This window comes from Mus musculus, chromosome 1 (assembly GCF_000001635.26).
Source record: "Mus musculus strain C57BL/6J chromosome 1, GRCm38.p6 C57BL/6J".
Lineage (NCBI taxonomy): Eukaryota > Metazoa > Chordata > Mammalia > Rodentia > Muridae > Mus > Mus musculus.
In genome coordinates, this window is record NC_000067.6 from 176,953,591 (window position 1) to 176,972,050 (window position 18,460).

Genomic DNA, 18,460 nt, shown 5'->3' on the forward strand with positions numbered 1-18,460 from the left:
ACAAAGAGTGTGAGCATCCGTTGCCCAGTAGGTGGAACTACCCCTTTAGAGCTCGACACTTTTAAAATACAGATCCACTGTGAAGATGATAAAATGCAGAAAAAGATAGACAATCAAAAGGGAAAACTTCTAACACCCAGAAGTTATCAGTATTAATATTTGGTGCATGCTCAAAATAGCTTAATCGTAAAATAGAATTGTATTGTACATGCTGATATTTAATGTTTCCCCTTTCTTATCAAAATGTTATATTGTAGGTCAATAAATAAGACTAATAAATAGCCATATTACCAGGATCTTCTCTGCTGTCATGTAAGCAAGATAGCTGATGTCCTGATGACAAAATTCTGGATAAAGTTTCCACCTGTTGGGTCTCTCTATAGGTAGCACTGCAGTGAATCTAAACATAAACATATGGCTTTTCAAACATGTGGGTTTTTTAATATGTAAGCATTTTATATTTTGATATTATAAAGTCTACTTAATAAGAATGGTGCTAATGGCACCATTCTTCTTAGAAGCAGCCTAAGAATAAGTGCAGGTTCTTTTCCATGGGTTTCATTATTTTCCTAATTTGGCTTAAGGATATTTTTTCCTTTTAGCATTTATTTCAGCATATACATTAATATAGTTTGGAATACTAACTATGCTAGTTTTTAAATAAATACTTAATTCAAAATATTATTAAGGCTTCTATATTACTTTTGTATTGGGTGTGATTTTGAGTGGATGCTTTCTTACGAGGAGAGGCAAGTGCAGAGTGAGTACGAGCTTCTTGGTGGTCCTGTGCATCTCTAATTGCAGCACTCAGGAGGCAGAGGAAATGAGTTCAAGGCCAGCCTGGTCTACAGAATGAGTTCTAAGACAAACAGGACTACACAGAGAAACCCTGTCTTGAAACACATACACACACACACACACACACACACACACACACACACACACTCACACTCACACACAGTAGGGGGAGGATAGGGGTGTACTCTGTCTCACCTGCAAACTGTAAGAAAGGTAGACATATAGCATAGAAAGTCAGACTCTAAGGAGATTTTTAGGGAAACAGAGGTAGTTTCAAAGTCTGCTGAGCTGTGGAAAGAGAAGGTCCTGATCTGAGCAAGGTGCCTTTAGGATGCATGTGAGCAGCAGGAGAAAGGAGTAAGGTGTTAGGTGGGCGGAGTCTGCCCCACCCCTGTGGCCGGGTGCTCTTTGAGATGAACAGTTGGTAGGGTGAGATTTCCCTTAGCAAATCTAAAGCCTTCCCTATAGAGTAAAGGACAAAGGATGGCCTTGTTTAATGAAGTACTCCTTTCTGGGGAGGGAACTAATTTTATGTGAAAAGTGTTAACTTAAAAATTACTCATGATGTGGAGAAATTAAAACTATGATTTCTAAATGGTGAGAAAGTAGGCATGAGGAAATGTTGTCAATGCTGGAAATCTAAATTTTAAAATGACACAACTCTTCTTAGATATCTTTCTTATCTATTTTTTTAAGATTTATTTATTTATTTATTTATTTATTTATTTATTTATTTATTTATTATATGTAAGTACACTGTAGCTGTCTTCAGACACTCCAGAAGAGGGCATCAGATTTTTGTTACAGATGGTTGTGAGCCACCATGTGGTTGCTGGGATTTGAACTCAGGACCTTTGGAAGAGCAGTCAGTGCTCTTAACTGCTGAGCCATCTCACCAGCCCTCTTATCAATTTTTAAGAGTTGATTTTTTTTTTTAAGAATTGGGATTGTCACCCAAGACACTGAATGTATAGTTTATGTCCTGGAAGACCTCAGCCGTCACCACAGAAAACATCTGTTGGTTCTGGTTTCAATGCAGGCCACCCCCCATTCCTGTTATAGCACTGACTGCACAGTCTAGGAGCAAGGTGGAAAGAGAGCAAGGAGGTTACCTTTCAGAATATAAACTTGTATGGTAACACCAGTTCCCCTATTGTAACTAGATCCCCAGTGTGACCTCTCAGACCTCCCCAGTGCTGTAAATGGAGTCTCTAGGGTGTAATATCCATCCTTCTATTAAGCATTTCGAATTTTCTGCAATCTTTTTATATAAAATAACTTTCCTTTTATTACTATGTCTTAAGTATAGAGTTTAAGATAATACTAAGATTTATACAATAAAAATAGATACTAATAAAACAAATCTCAACTATCTACTATTTCTGTGTTCCTATCTTCTCTAGATCGCAAATAGTTCGACTTAGTCAAGAGAAGAGATACTTGTGTGACAAGCTAGAGAAGTTACAGAAGAGAAATGACGAACTAGAAGAGCAATGCATCCAACATGGGAGGGTGCATGAGACCATGAAGGAAAGGTAAGGTGTGGGGAATTGCAGGCTGGTATCCAGTCGAGCTGAGGTCTGAACCCCGATGGTCATAATTTACCTACATGACACGGTAGGCATTGCCTCATGCTCCTGGAACTCTGGCCCCTGCCTAAGGTACTACCTCCCACAGCCCCCACAAGAGAAGCATGGTCAGTAGTCACATCAGCAATGGCCCAAGCTTCTGACCTTCAGGCTAAACTCCTCCCCAGTTACCTAGCAACAGTGAAGACCATAAAAAGGGGTGTTCAGCCCCACCATGCTCTCTTACTCTTACTCGTTTGTCCTCTTACCTCTCACTTCTCTCTCCTCTTCCCTTTCTCTTTTCCTTCTCCTCTCCTCTCTCCTTTCTCTTTCTCTCTAGCCTCCCCCCCTCTTCTTTTCTACCTTCTCTTTCCCCTGCATTTTTATAATAAAGCTCTTAAACCATACACAGTCTCTGCTCCTTCAAGTTCCGCTGCGCACTCTGGTCAGTGTTGGGAACCTCTTCCCCTATTCCCTCTCTCCCACAACCCTGGGGCACTAGCAAGGTAGCCCTGGGGGGGGGGTCCCGGTCAGGGGCTGCCCCTTTTCCACCCCCATCGAGTGGGTCAGGCATGCTCACCCAGGACCCTGTGGAAAAGCATCCGGCAGCTCTGCCTGCATCTGCCTGCCCAGAGCACAGGAGCTCTGGCCTGACATTAGGCACCTTTCCCTTCCCCCACTTCCCCTGCCTCCCCCCCAGGGCCTCCCCTTTACTTTGTTCCCAACAGTAAGGTGGGGCTGTTGACCCAGGTTAGTTCAGTTGTATGCTGAGACAGGAGAGTCCCTGTGGAGTAAGTAGAAATTAGAATTGTCAAAGTAACCAGGTATATGTTCAACACCTACTACTTCTCTGTAGTTTGCTTCTGAGATTTGGGGTGTTCTCACTGTATGCAGAGAAAGGCACACATTCTCTTCTACTATTTTCAAAAGACAATGGATTGAACTTACTCAAGAACACTGGTGAGACATCCCTCTTTAAAGTGTACATTGACAGTATTCTAGCATAACCGGATTTCAGATCTCTCCTCCTAGCTCTTAGGCTCTAATATACCATATATAAAATAATATGTGCAGAAGAGCTGAATCTGGTTAGGACCTAGCTGAGGCTGCACTGTGCAGACCAGTGGGCTCTTTTAAGCGGTGCTTCTTTAAGCAAGTAGGTGAGCATGTCTGAGCTTCCTTGTCTACCCACTACCTGGGATTGATAATGCTTTTATCACAAGATGGAGTAAGCCACTGGCTCATAGAAGTCACCTACAAGGTGCCATCAGAGGTGACCACTCTCCTTTCCAGAGACAGACATTCGGTTCACAGAGAGTAATGGATTTGCCCAAAGTTACTAATGGGATATATGGTAAGGTTCAAACTCAAATCTTGAGTGGTTGACTCTAAATTCCTTTTCCCTATTGTGTAGTTTTTTTTCTTGGCACTTTATTTTATTGTAATAAATATTGTCCTCTTTTATGTATATGCCATTTCTAAACTCTGATCATAGAGTTGCCCGCAAATAAAGTCTATGTATTTTGTAGCATCAGTGAGTAGATTTCTGTAGACTTGGACTTGCATACTGAGCAGCTGTCAGCTTTCTCATGGAGATGCTGTCAAGGCTTTTAAGTTCCCATCTCTACTCCATCCCTCAAAGACCTGTGCCTTCTCTGTCTCCATTTATATACTTAGGAGAAAGTGGAAATGTATATTGATCACACTTTCTTAAGCTTAAGATAAAGACATTGGAGGAGACAGTAGTGCTGTGTGTCAGGTCTTGATGATTCCCTTTGTTAAGCAGAGGGGGATCAACCAGAATGTGGGCTGCCATCTCCTGCCAGCATGTTAAAGTACAGGTAATGATAACAAAATGCAAGGAAGTCCATTAACTTGCACAGTATCTCCTTGAACCCACACTATTCTATGTTAGGGAAGAGCAAATTCTTGGTTTTTGTAAGGGTCCAAGGAGTAAATACTTTAGTCTGAAAGCATACCCTTTACCCTGGTGTACTGCATTTAATTCATAAAATGCATATATGATCACTATTTCATGTGCCTTGAGGCACACCTGCAAAGAGGCTGCTATTGTTTCTTCATCTCCAGCTGTAAAATTAAGGTCTTTAGAAAGAAAAATGCCAACTAGAGGGCAGAGAGCAAACGAATGATTAATCTCATCAACAAATATTTATTGATTGGTACTCTGTGTCCATGTGCTACCAGGTCTCCATCACAAGCCAGGACTAAAACAGCAAAGCAGATATGGCACTCTCTTGGTGGAACTTACATGTTTTTAGGAAGCTGAACTTGGGAGATAGGTCTAGACTGCAGATAGAAATTTCCCTTGACTTTGGGGGGAATGTTTGTAACCTTGGCGATACATGGGTCATCAGGAGAGAGCAATAAGAAAAAAGGCCTACTGACCCTCAGGAGCAACCACACTTTTAAAGATAAAGTTAAAAGTGGACAAAAGAGATACTATTGCCACAAAGCAGCCTAGGCAGTACATGGAAAGGGCTGTTACTCATCACAGTGGTAAAACTACCTTGGGAAAGAGGAAACATTCAAACAGATGCCAGCCACACAGCAAGAAAGAAAACATCTGTTGGCCTTGGTGACGCACATATTACCAGTCAAGTCAGCCAGAGCAATTGTTGGCTGAGAATAGGTGCAGGCAGTAGTTGAAAAGTAAGAGTGATTTGAGAATCTGAAGTAGCTATTTACCACTTTTTCATGAGATGAGACACAAGGATATATATGCAGAGCAGCTAGTATATATATGCAGGGCAGCTAGCTCCCAGAGAGGTGTGTACAGGAGACATATACAGTTCAGAGCAAAGAGGTCTTTGTCTTAAGTTGGAGTAGATGTAAATTCATTGAATGTTATTGTTATAAATATCAATAAAGTCTCAGTGAACAAGAAAGAAAAACTTTCTTCTTGAGTGACTATAGTCTTGAAAGTCAATGTTAAAATTAATGCTTTTGTTTTTGTTTTTGTTTTTGTTTTGTGTTTTTCTGTTTTAAACCAAATACCTAGTCTTGTGTTCCTATCTAGAAAATAAACAGGATACACAGCCCTGAGTATGGTGAAGGACTGGGGCCTGGTCAATAGAGTCCTGCTGAGTGCTGTGTTCTCTCATGTAGCCATACTCTCTCTCCAGCTCCGAGCCCCCTGGCTCTGCTGACAGTAGGACAGTCAGTGACCCTTTCCCTTCAGATAGTAAGTGAGCAGTTTAAGCAATGTATAATGCCATTAAAGCTTCTAGCTGAAACAGAGGCGCTAATAAAGAATTTATATTTGGTAATTGTGTAAACCAGGAGATTATCTGTATGAAATACTCACATTCTGTTTTGCTAATGGAAACTTTATTCAAAAATATAACATTAGATTTTATATAAGCCAACATTTTGATTTTGTAGAAGTAAAACTATTCATAATTTTCCAAGAAATACTTAGAATCTAAACCTGAAATTATAATCTACACTGCATCATTTTCAGACAAAAGATGAATACTATAAGCATGTCATATTATAAATTCAGAAAACAAGAATTCTAGAAAAATATATACAGCTATTTTAATTTGTTTGATTCTATGATATGGATTTAGTTTCATCTTGACATTTTGAGTATATGTTGATGCTAAAATGTATTTATGTTATTGGCCAAACATGACACTTTTCTTATTTAATTAATATATTAAGTGATTCATATATATAGTAACATTATTTATGAAATAGTAAATTTTAATATAAATATCCAGATTTATATATTTTTAAATGAAATGTTTTTACTTGGAAGTTCCCTGCTTATGTTTTCATCCCATCATAAGGGTTTAGCAATTTCTACGAAAATTCTCAAAGCTGTGTTTCTATGAAAAGGGTTTGAAAGAAGTCTGAGGATGCTGAGTTAGAAAAAGAGGCAAGGTTGTAAAGTTTCTGAGAATGGACAGCTGTCTAACCACAAGGCATTAAGCAGGGATTAATTCTGGACTTAAGGAACCCCTTCCCCAACCCTGCAACAGCAGGAGGCCCTGATGGCTTTACTGCTGTGGTGAAAGTGAGGTGGGCCAAGGCCAGATCTGTGTACTTTTCGGGTATTGGGGCTCTCATCTGTTCTGCACCATCTTCACCAAGGGATTCACAAGGTGACTCCCTCGTGACTCTACTGTGCTCACTACCATGGGTAGAGAGCCTAGGTAATCACTGTAGAAGAAGAAAGAAGGCTTTTTGATTCAGGGTGTTAAAGGTTTCTATCCAAAGTTCATTGATCCTTTTGCTTTGGGCCTGATGCTGCCCTGGTGAAAGCTGACAGAGAAAAGATGCTTACCCCTAAGTGGCTCTTCAGTAAGCTTTTCATCATTGGGACAAGATGCCTGAGAAGACAGCTTATTTATTTTGGATCCTAGTTTCTGAGGCTTCAGTCTGTCCCTGGCTAGGTTCATTGCTTTGGGATGAGGCAAAGCTGGATACCATGAGAGAAACTGTCATCTCAGGGGTTAAGCAGGGAAGGCCAGAGCCTGAGTCAAAATATAGTCTTCAAGGACATGGCCCTCAGTAACCTACTCTCTGTACAGAAGCCCCCCCCCCCCATGTAATCTGGTCAGTTATGCACTAATCCTTTGGTGAGGTGTGTGCTCGCCTTTAGCCAGTTACTTTGCAGTAGACCACCAGCTAGTCGTTAAGCTTTCAACACATGAGCATCTGAGAACCCTTCATATTTAAATTATAGCCATGAAGAAGTCGAGATGGAAGCAAATAGGAGGCTGAGGATCCACTGTCCTCCTGATGGGCTTGCCTCCTGTGACCTGAAGGGTCTCCCAGGAGGCTTTGCTTCATGGAGTGCCAATCTGGGGAGTGAGGTTTTTAACACATATTCGAGCAAAATAGCTAGTTGAAACATTGTGAGTCCACAGTACTGAATAGCCGTGGCACAGCTCACTGTCTCCCAGAAGGTCCCTCTGGGCTCCTCAAAGGTTTCTACAAACCACAGGAAGAAAGTGAAATGAGGCTCTAGGGGCTTGGCTGCCATTGGCCACCTGGGAAAGACATCCTGTCTCTGACTTATATAAACCAAAGTCTTAATGTTTGATTTGGGGTACAAGGTTTAAAAATATGTCCCTATCCCCGGGAAACTTTCCTGAAGTAGGCCTTCTTAGTTTAGAGGGATCACCACAGCTACACCTCACTGGGTAGTGGTGAGCACAAGACAGAACTGAAACTCTAGGCTTGTCTTATCAGTTCTTCTTTACTGTCTAAAAGCCTATTAGGTGAACATTTTAAAGGGTCTGAAAACTGGTTTTTATATGACAAAACAACTTACTTAGGATGGTAATTTGATATTCTACTGGTAATCCCCTTGCCCCACAGATCTCCTGCATTAAAGTACTATCATCAGAGCTATCTGATCATCTGACTTGCAGTCTTCCCTGAAAAGAACATTTAGGCACAATTCATTATCAAGGTTGTGTTGAGATCATTTTGAAAATATATGTTCGTACATTTCTGTTCTTTTTTAACTATAGAGTTAGCTTTGTCCTATTTTGTTAGCCCATTGTGGCACAGAAGCACACTCTTGCAATAGCAATACAGTGCCTTCTCAGAGACTACATTTTGGTGGCTGAGGAGATGGCTAAGTGGACAGAAAGCACTTGCAACTCAGGGGTGAAAAACTGAATTTGAATCCTTGGAACCCATGAAAAGCCAGTGTGAACATCACAGGAGTCCTGCTTTGGGGAGATGGGAGGCAAAGACAGAAGCCTGGAAATCCATGGGCTGGCTAGTCTAGAGCAGTGGCAGACACAGACTCTCTGTTTCAAACAAGGGACAAGGTGAAGTCTAACCTCAGGGTGGTCCTTTGACCTCACATACACTCCATGTTTGCATGTCCATAGTCACACACATAAATGTAGTGCGCACACGCGCGCGCGCACGCACACAGTGTATGAATTTAATTCAGAAGCAGATCGTCTATCTAATCTTCTGCGAAAGCAGATGGATGTGTAATCTTTGCCTTCTATCCTGTCACCACCAGTTTTGCACAGAGAGGCCTCCTTTGGATATGCTGTTTGCGAGTCTGTTTTTATAACTGACAGCATACTATTAAATGTGAATTTACAAAATGTCTGGGTTATTTTAGATTTACATACCTTTATGTTATAACATACAATTATGTTTTTAATGAAGAAATTGGTAAGTGATTAATATGCTAGATATTTGGTTTTTACTAGTTTGTTTGTTTTGGGGGTTTGTTTGGTTGGTTGGTTTTTATAGATTTTCGTTATCATTGATTTTCATCAGCTGACAGGACTGTGTGAATTAGATCTTTGCCTCACGTATGGCCTCCAGGGATAACAAGCTGGGAATGTTGTGTAGTAGAAAGGAGGGAGTTGGGATAATGAGAATTGCTTAGAAAACATTACCATTTTCTTAAAACTGCCAGAACTATAAATCAGTTGTGGTTCCCAAACAATCTCTCTAAAACACATTATTCTGTGCAGTACCGAAACACGACTAAGAAGTCAAGGGGCTGTGTGTGACCTGAACCATGATGGTCGCCTCCTAGCAGACAGGATGTTTCCACCTTTCAGGAGCTAAGATTTTATTTTGGGTTAATGAATTATTTTAAACAGCACGTGCAGTACATTCATGGAACAGGGCAGATGCTGTAATAGCAGCCCACCTGCGAGCACATGACACATGAAGGAACCCAGCAAGAGAAACTTAGGAGAACGCCAAAGGCGTAACTACATCATTTATACTTTCGACTACAATCAGCCCAACACTCATGGGAAGAGAGGCTGCTTCACTTACTCACCAGGTGTGTCCTGAGCACTTGGTTCTGTCAGTCAGCCTTCTGTCACATAACGAACACCCAAGACAGCCCAGTTACTAAGAAAAGGTTCATTTGGATCTGGGTTGTGGAGGTCCATGACCAGTGTACCCTCTAGCTTGCTGGGCAGGAGCTCACTGCAGGGGAAACCCATTTACACAGAGTCGGAAAAGAGAAGAGGAGGAGGAGGAGGGACCTGGAATCCCACAATTCTCTTTAAGAACATGCCCTGCACCAGTGATTTCCCCCTAGGCCACACCTCCTGAAGGTTCCACCATATCCCAGTAGTGTAGCCTAGAGAGCAAGCGTCAGTCACATGGGTTTAGCATGGGTGTAGTGTCTGAATAGACAGCATTACTAGGGTGTGCTTGAATGCACGGCTGACCGAGCACACATCCCTGCCTAGTGAAATGGGTAAGCTCCTTCTGGTTTAAATGCTCTCCTCCTAAGACCTAACGTGGAGCAGTAAAAGGGTATACACTGTGGGTAAGGTCAGGCTCTGGGCTTTTCTCTCATTACTGTCTCACCCTAAGAATTGTGGCAAACTCTTTTCTCTGCAAGTTTTGTCTTCATTTTTTTTTTTTTTTTCTGTAAAGGGCTGTCTTGTAAGGTTGTGAAAATTGCTAAACACAACCAGTCAAGTCTGTAGAACCATGATCAGCATGGAATTTACCTAACCTCTTGTAGTCAGTGCACTCATTAGACCTCCATTATGCACCCGCCTCTCAGCGGTGGACTCTGGGGTTAGCAGGGACTACAGAGCCTTCCATTCTAGAGCGTTGTTTATTTACATTATGGGTTAGATTGGTTCTTGTGATTTAGTGTGTGAACCAAAATACCATGTTTACATAATGTTATTTCTATGGGAAAATGCCTTCTGAATTTTGAATGTAACTTGTGGTTTTGAACATTTTAGACTATAACTTGGAGTATAGCTGTTGTGTTAGTGTGTGAATGTGTGTGCACACTCCCTGTGCTCAGTGTGTAGGGCTTTCAGCATATAAACTGGCTCCAAGTGAAATTTCAAGTGGAATATATTTACCTAGTTGTTTAAAAAAATTTTTTTTGATCATGATTGGAAATTAGGTGCACTCATTTTTTTTTTCTTCCTTGACTGTTTTTAAAGAAATTTTAGGTTCACAAGAAAAAGAAAAAAAAAAAAAACAAGCCAAAAACCAAAACCAAAAGGCAGATTTTCTCTGTGCCTGCAGTCCTCCAGCATGTGTAGACGCTTCTTGTTAGAGTCAATAAACCTTCATCAGCAGGTCCTGATCAACGTAACCCGTTGTTTACATTAGCTTTGTAGTTATGGGGTTGTTTGTTTGTTTGTTGTTTGTTTTGTTTTGTTTTTTTGAGACAGGGTTTCTCTGTTGCCCTGGCTGTCCTGGAACTCACTTTGTAGACCAGGCTGGCCTCAAACTCAGAAATCCGCCTGCCTCTGCCTCCCAAGTGCTGGGATTAAAAGCGTGTGCCACCATGCCCGGCTCTATGGTTTTGAATTCTTTAGGCTGCAGAGTCCTGGTACCTGTGCAGGAGTAGGGAGCGAGCTCCTAGGAGCTTATTCTCCCTTGCACAGAGGACCAGCCTCAGGTCACCAGGCTCTGTGACAAGTACCTTGTGCCAGCCCGGTGCTCTGGCTCCGTCTTTAGTGTGTATTCTGTCTGTGATGTCTGTCAGTGCAGTGTCATTGTTGTCACTGCCTTATAAGCTCCCTGTCATGGCCTATTTGTCCCTCAGATGTCCCAGCTTCTGAGAACTTAAATGTCTATTCTTCTTATATTACAGGGAAAAATGGGTTTCTGTTTTTATAATGGAATTTCTCCCCTATAGCTAATATAAACTGCCTTCCTTGCTTTGGAGCTCAGGCTGCCTAGAATTCCATATTTTCTGAGCTCATCTCTAGTCAACTCTTCTTGAAAGAGTTCTCTCTCTCTCTCTCTCTCTCTCTCTCTCACACACACACACACACACACACACACACACACGCGCACACACACACACACACCTTTTGAGTAGATTAACTCTGATTAGAAGTTTCATTATCCTAATTTAGCACTTTTCAGTTAAATGGGGGTTATTTGTCATTTCTGTAGCCAGATTTATTGCTTTGCCTAACACTTTTTGTAATTTTAAAGATTAAATGTTAAATGTTGACACCTTAATCTGATTCCCTGCATTGAATTTTCCTTTGTTCTTCTAGTTTATTAATATACCAGCATGCTAATTAGCATTTCTCTAGCACTTAACGCTAAACCAAAAGTGCATGAGATCTTTAAGCGGCTTCTGGTCTAGTCAAAGAGGCAGAGTGGCCATAAAGGTAAGGGTCCGGCTACACGAGTAAATAGACCCCAGAGGCTCGAGGGGGTCAAACTACTACCCAGTGCTGAAGAGACGAGACAGTGCTTGTGACAGAAAAGGGAGACCTGCTCAGGACCGTCAAGGATAGAGCACTGTGGCTTTACACATGGCCGGAGACTGGATGAAGAAGAGCAGAGACGAGGAGGAGGAAGAGACCCACCATCCCCTCCTCTTGCTCTCTTTACACCAGCTGCACCTCACATTGTCTGTCAGCTCCTGAATGCAGTCTTCTATTCTCTCCCATATTCCTACCTTTATATTTCTATACAGATAATTTCGGGTGGCCAACCTTCAAACTTACTTCTCTCTTTTATAGTTTAGATAAGAGTTGTTCTCCACAGGTTTGTGTGTTGAATTCCTTTTCTGTTTGGGTTTGCTGTTTGGGAATACAGTCTTCTGTGCCCCTGACTAGCCTGTAACTTGTATATAGATGCGACAGGCCTTAGACTGGCAACCCAGTGCTAGGATCAAAGGTGTCCACCTGTGTGTTGAAATCTTCACCCTAGCTGGTGGCACTGTTCAGAGAGGTGATGGCACCTGGCTAGGGGAAGCTTACAGGCAGCATTGTCCATGTTACAGCTCTGAGAGAAAAGGTCTCCCTAATGCAAGTGTTACAGCTTTGAATAGAAAGGTGTCCTGCCAGTCAGGAGCCAAGGAGACCTACATTGTAACAACAGCCTCACCTGAGATTTGTTGGGAGAGACACAGGAGAGTGATTGCCTCGGCAAGAAGCAGCAAAGAACTGAGTGGAAGGCAGACTTTAAACAGTCTTTCCTGGGGGTGGGTGGGACGTTCCAGAGTGGCCTGAGATTGGCAGGTTTGTGACAGCTCTTGGGTCTCTTACTCTCTAGAATGGAGCTTGCCCACTTGCACCTTGAGAGGTGGGGTCCAGCCTTTATAGCCATTAGAGTGCTCTGTGGGTGGAGCCTGGTGGGTGGAGATATTCGGGGGCAGGGTGTGACCATTAGTGCACCTACCTCAAGGGGCCTACAAGAATGCCCTTGAAACCTATACCCAGACCCATCCTGTCCAGTCCCCCTGCCTAACCCCTCCTCTGTCCCCTGTCTGTCACAAAATGAGCAGCTTACCAAGCACTTCCGCTGCAAGGACAGACATTCTGCTTCACCATGGTCCTGGAATCAGTAGGCCTAGGACTGAAGTGAAAGTTCTGGATCCAGGGCCAAAATATACAATCCACCCCTTTAAGTTGTTTATTACTTTGTTACAGTACTATGACTAATGCAGTCCCCCCGCTCCCACTCTACTGATAGCCCATCAAGGATACAGTTGTTCTGATGGTGTGGGGTTTGCTTTGCTTTGCTTTGCTTTGCCTACCTTTGTTTTATTAGACCTTCCGTTTGACTCTCATTTGGCATATGGTGGAGATGGGGAAAATAGGATTTTCTGTGGCCTACTTAGTGACAGATGTAATGTATACTGGGGTAGTAATAAGTCTTTAGAAACACAAGCCACTTTGCATTTCATTTCTAGCTTAAAATTGACAGTGATAGATGTATTTATGTCACAGAAATATGAAACTTTGAATCAGGACTCCTTCCCACCCCCCACCTCCCAAGAGCCTGTGCTTTCATATTTGTCACTGTACCACAGGCAGGTGGCTGCTTCTCCACCTCCGTCAGTGACTAGGACCACAGGCTGGAGGAGGTCCCATCTCCTGTAGACATCATTTTGCTTTCCACCATATTCTTGGAAAGGCCCTGCTCATTCTCTGGAAGTAAACCCCATTCTTGTGAGGGACTAGCATAGGAAGGAATTCTTAAGAGAACTCATGACTGGGTGTAGGCTCCTCCTGTCCTCTTGTGTCAGGAGTTGCTGAGCCTCTAGCCACACTGTAAGATGGTCACTGAAATCTTCACTGTTCTCCTCACACCCCCTTCATACGCTCTACTGAAGAACAGCCCAATTGCCTTGTCTTTGTCCAGGGAAACAGGTCACCCAGACATTCCTCTGTGTGTGTTTCTCATCCCCTACCCTTGTTCTTCTTTGCCAGCAGAGCTGTGTCCTCCCTTGGTTGTGAGCATTTCTGCTGTTGTGTCTGCTTCTTCCATTCTGTTTTGTTTTATTTTGTTTGTTTGTTTGTCTGTTTGTTTGTTTTGGAATCTTTGTGTTTGTCTCTCAATTCCAAGAAAGCCTGAGTACTACACTCCTGTCCTGAGACTTCCCTCCATGCAGGCTGTGCAAGAAGACCCAGGCAGACCGCTCTCCTTTCCCTCTGACCTTGGACCAATCCGTACTGAATTGTAATGCTTCATTCTAGTTCATTCCCTCCATTCTTAGCTTAAGTTCATTGCAAGAACTCATGCCTTCTCTGGTATTGCAGCAAGCTATATGAAGGCAGTGACCTTGGATAGGGAGGAGCCAGCCATTGTCCTGGATAACAACCTTGTGATCTTTCAGGCCCGATGAACTTTTAACCTTAACTTCCTTGTGCTTAAAGTAATAGAGACTGAATGTCATGGAGAATTGTTACAGGGTAAATGAGATCATGTATGAAACATGTTTATAAACTGTTCATGCTCAGAGCCAGGCAGTTGCCTCAGTGGGTCAGAACTCTTTCTATACGACCTGAGTTCTGATCCCAGAACCCATGTAGAAAAGTCTGGTGTGACTGCATGTGCCAGTAATCCCAGTGCTGTGGGGGATGAGGCAGGAGAATTGCTGGGGCTCATTGGCCTCTAGCCTAATTCCCGGGTTTAGAGTGGGACCTGTCTCAAAGGAACATTAGACTGCACACTCTAGACAAACACACCACCTACACAAAGCAGGACCCACACGCTTTAAAACACAAAAGTGGTCAATAAATATGGTCCATTACAGTGCTCAACTGTTTCCCTGTAAGTTTCGTGGAATTGCAGTTATCCCTTGAGGAGGTGAGTCCTAGATAGCTTCAAGGCAAGGCTGGCACTTAGTGAAAAACCTGTAAAATTTATTTAATTGTCTGTTTGTTTATATTGAAAGTAGAAATAGAGACACTCTTTTAAGAAAAGGAAAGCTCTTCCAAGAGTTAAAGTAGGCTCATGAGAAGGGAAATGTGTACTCCCAAAGCAAGAAATCCTTTGGAAGTCACCTCAGGCTAGTTCTCTTGGGCTGTGGTATTGTCCTTTGTTTTTAGCAGTTGCTGAGGCCGAGAGCTTGTGCACAGTGCCTAAAGCCGCAGCTAACACGAAATATGTAGTCTAGGAACACAAGGTTGTCTGTTGCCCTGGCTCACACTCTGGCCTCACTGTGTGTCCTCACTGTTTCTTCAGCTAGTCAGTGAGCTGGAGGATGGCTCCAGGTCTCAGAGTCACCTACACAAAGCTCAGCATCAGCTCCTCCACTCTTCTGCCCCATCTAAGAGTCAAATTCCCTACTAGGGACTTTTCAGGCCACGTCTCCTTCAAGGGTTCCCTGGCTTACAGCAAGAGTCAATGAGCTTCTACAAGGACTTCTAGTTCCTAACGGGGCATATGGTGCCTGGTGGTTCAGGCAGTTTCTGCAGGCTCTTTGCCTGCGTTCTGATCCTAGCCTCTAAACCTGCTGTTGAGCTTGGGCAGTAACGTTTCCTCCAGAGAACCAGCTGCCTAAGAGAAGAGGAAAGAAACTCTGCACCTTTTGACCTGACTGTCTGGCGTATGGAAGAGAATATATGCTTTTGTTAAATAAAATAGTAACTTATACGTTTTATTTTACCATTCCAACTTAATATTAAGTGATTAGTGAGTAAAGGTAGCGGAAGAGAAGAACAGAACATCTGGATGCCCTTGGCAATGAGCAAGTTCCCAGGTTAGGTACCTAGGACTGCAAAAGCTTCACTTTCTGGGACATTCTAATTCTAGGACACCTCTGTGGGCTTTGTCACCCATTTCCACTAATGTGGAAGGGCAGCACTGGACTTCTGGGGCCTCCTGCAGTGGAGGGTATGGGCATGGGACTGTGTGTGGCCCTGATGCAGCAGTCCTCCCTCTGCTCAGGCAGAGCTGAGACTGTGTGGGGCCCTAGGACTGACCACAGTCCCCAGCGCCACGCTCTCCGTGTTCCTTTGGTGATGCTGAAGGAGATCAACACCTTTCCAGCTCCTAAAAGATGCTGGCTGTGTGCAGGTGAAGACTCGCACTTAAGGGGAGCAGTTCCTGCTGGTGGTGGAGAGTTATCAGATTAAAGTGTTTGGCATTATGATATCTTGGACATTTCTGGACCATTGTTTCTGAGAAATTTAATTGGTTTAAAATAAATATTATCTATAAAATAATTTTTATGTGAACATGGACAGGTTCACTTTCTTCTCATCCATGTGAGCGAATAGCAGTTTAAAAAGCAAGTGTTTTAAGACGTTTCGTATAAATATCTAACAGCAGCATTAAGTACCCTTGATTCACACTTAGTTTATGCAGTGCTAGGAATGGGATCCAACCCAGGGCTTCCTGTGTGCTAGACAAGCACACTACATCCGCAGCTCTTGATACATAGAATTTTAATCATCCATCTAGTTGTTAGGAAACTCTGGGTTCTTTGAGATTTATAGACTGAGATATGTAATATAGACTTCAGACTTTCTTTGTGTTGAAGTTATTTTACACAAGCCAGGCCAGCACTTAGAAGAGACTAGTCTTGGCTCTCACTGGAAATAGCTTATGGCCCCTAGAACTGCTGAACTTGGTATAGGGGGGAAAAAAAGCCTCAAATTCAGCTTTCTTCCACTATAGAACTGCATTTAAAACAGTTTACCATCAGGAGAAATCTTTAGTTTTTGGTTAAGACTCTTAAATTATATTCTATACATACATTTATATGCATGCCTATATTAATAAGGCCCATTTTCCTTGGCAAAAGAGGTGCTTTTCAAGTCTAAGATAATTAAGAGTTTAAATTTTCAATTCCTAAAACATTACAAATAGATGTAAATCCATGATGCTTGTGTTTGGGTTCTGAGTCGTGCTGTAAAGGAACCAGTTTGTCATATTCTACCCAGAGGTAATATTTACACCTACATCTACAGCATTGATGCTGAAAGTTTGTGGAAGTCATCTAGACGGCTGACAGTCTGAGGCAGATGTATGACCATAGCTGTGGCATCCGTGGCTATACCTTAATTGTAAAAGCCATGTGACCATCTGAGTATCAAAACGCTAATGTCTGCCTACACCCCTGATCCTCAGTATGTGACTTCATGGATACCAGATGAATGTCAAGGAGATAGGTCAGACAGTCAGTATGTGACAGAAGGCTGGGATGTGTCTGCAGCAGTTTCCTGAGGTGGTCTTCCCTCAGCTAATCAAGTGGGCTGCAGCATCCACGCATGTTGCGATGCCACAGGGCCTTCTATTCCTCCTCAGTCTTCAGGAGACACCCCTGCTCTTCATAGCTAACCTGTTCTGTATGCAGCAGGCAAGGGGACAGTGCTGGCTGCAGGTGCTCTTCTACAGATATGGCTCCTGCTTTTTGTTTCTTTCTTTGTTTGTTTGTTTGTTTTAAATAAATTCAAATTAGAATCTCCATTCACAGAACTTTCTAACATTAAATGTTAAAGGTAATTTAATCTTAGAGAAAAGCTCCCTCTCTTTTCAGACTGCAAGATCGATTCTTGAGACCACGTTGGTCTCCCTAATTTATGTAAATGTTTGGCTGTCTACCTCCACTTAGAGCTGTTAGAGTTTTTGCTGATTTGCTTGGCATGTCTCCAACCAAATAGTCCATTAACATTCCAATCCTTTCCCAATAATTGAGACAATCAATTTACATAAAACAAGGCACGATTATAATTTTATGTACAATTTAAATTCTATAGAAAATAATCAGTGCAATAAAGAGGGACACTTATTTTGATGCAAAGGGGTGTTTTTATAGTCAGTATTAAACAAATCTTTGATGTTTTCAGACTCCTCCCTGCATTCTCTTGAATGGAGTGCAGCTCTGTTGCAGATTCCAATGGAGGATCGAGTGAGGGCCGTGGTGCTGCCTGCGTGGTAAACTGTGACTTCTTCTCAGAGCCATTTATTTAATGCAGAGTATGGGCACAGAAGATGGTAGCATGTTTGCTACTTGCTCCGAGCTACTTCTTGTGAGACGGACAGGACAGTCAGCAACCGCGCGCTGAGCTTTGTTTGTCTTTCCCAGCCTTAGTGAACCGGACACAGTCATCTTCGCCTGCTGCCATGGACCAGGGCTTGTATGTTGAATTCTAAGAAAGAAGGTGAAGGGAATTTGAAAACTATGTGTAACACGGGGCAGCATCCCGTGTAGCATGCCTTTGTGTGGAAAGCCATTCCAGGGAAAGCCTCAGACCCCAGCCAGAAGCCTTGCAAAGCAGCCTGGCAAAGCTGCGGCTCTGCCTCAAGCTACTGTGGTTCTTCTCCCTTCTGAGTGCTTAAAGAGGCTGGTGTGTCAGTCAGCAAATCTAGAACACTGCAGAAATATTATTATGAAGAATGCAGTAAAAAATAATGACAAGATAGAAAACAAATCCTGTCAGAGAAGGGATATATTTGGCCTCCACTTGCTGTGTCTGTCTGTTTCCACGAATGGTCCAGAATAGAAACCGGATGTTTAAAATCGCCCTCTCTTCCTCTCGCATGCTCTCCCCCTCCTGTCTCCCTTCCTCTTCAGTATTAGTAGGCTTACTATTTTTATTATTTTTTATTTATATTCCTAGTTTTCAATATTTGCCATTTGTGTGGATAACACATTAATTTTTAATGAAATATTTTGAGACTCTTAGAATAGCTGAATTATAAAAGAAACTTGAAATGTATATAGACTCCAGGCAGCATATGAATTAATATCCCATGGGGTTAGTTTGCTTCTGCGTGAATGGCAAGTGGCGGTGCTGGAGGATGGTGGGAGGTTAGATGCAGGGCCGATGTTTGTGCAGAGTCCAGTTGGCAATGATGTCAGCATAGAATGCCTTTAAGGTGCTGCTTTAGTT

General features: G+C 42.6%; 1 protein-coding gene across 16 annotated transcripts in view; it reads left to right on the top strand.

Annotated features, from left to right (window-relative positions):
- Sdccag8 (serologically defined colon cancer antigen 8) overlaps positions 1–18,460 on the top strand; it is a 205,779-nt gene that overhangs the window by 138,931 nt on the left and 48,388 nt on the right. For 14 of the 16 annotated variants that reach the window (XR_003947261.1, XR_003947262.1, XR_003947264.1 and 11 more), the window contains one exon: positions 2,202–2,333. Coding sequence is in view for 8 of the 16 variants with exons in the window: in NM_001357390.1 (NP_001344319.1) it covers positions 2,202–2,333 (132 nt within the window). In the remaining 8 variants the exon portion in view is untranslated. Of the gene's footprint in view, positions 1–2,201; positions 2,774–18,460 lie in introns of those variants that run through there. The other 2 variants (NR_151682.1, XM_030243514.1) reach the window with 2 other exon arrangements.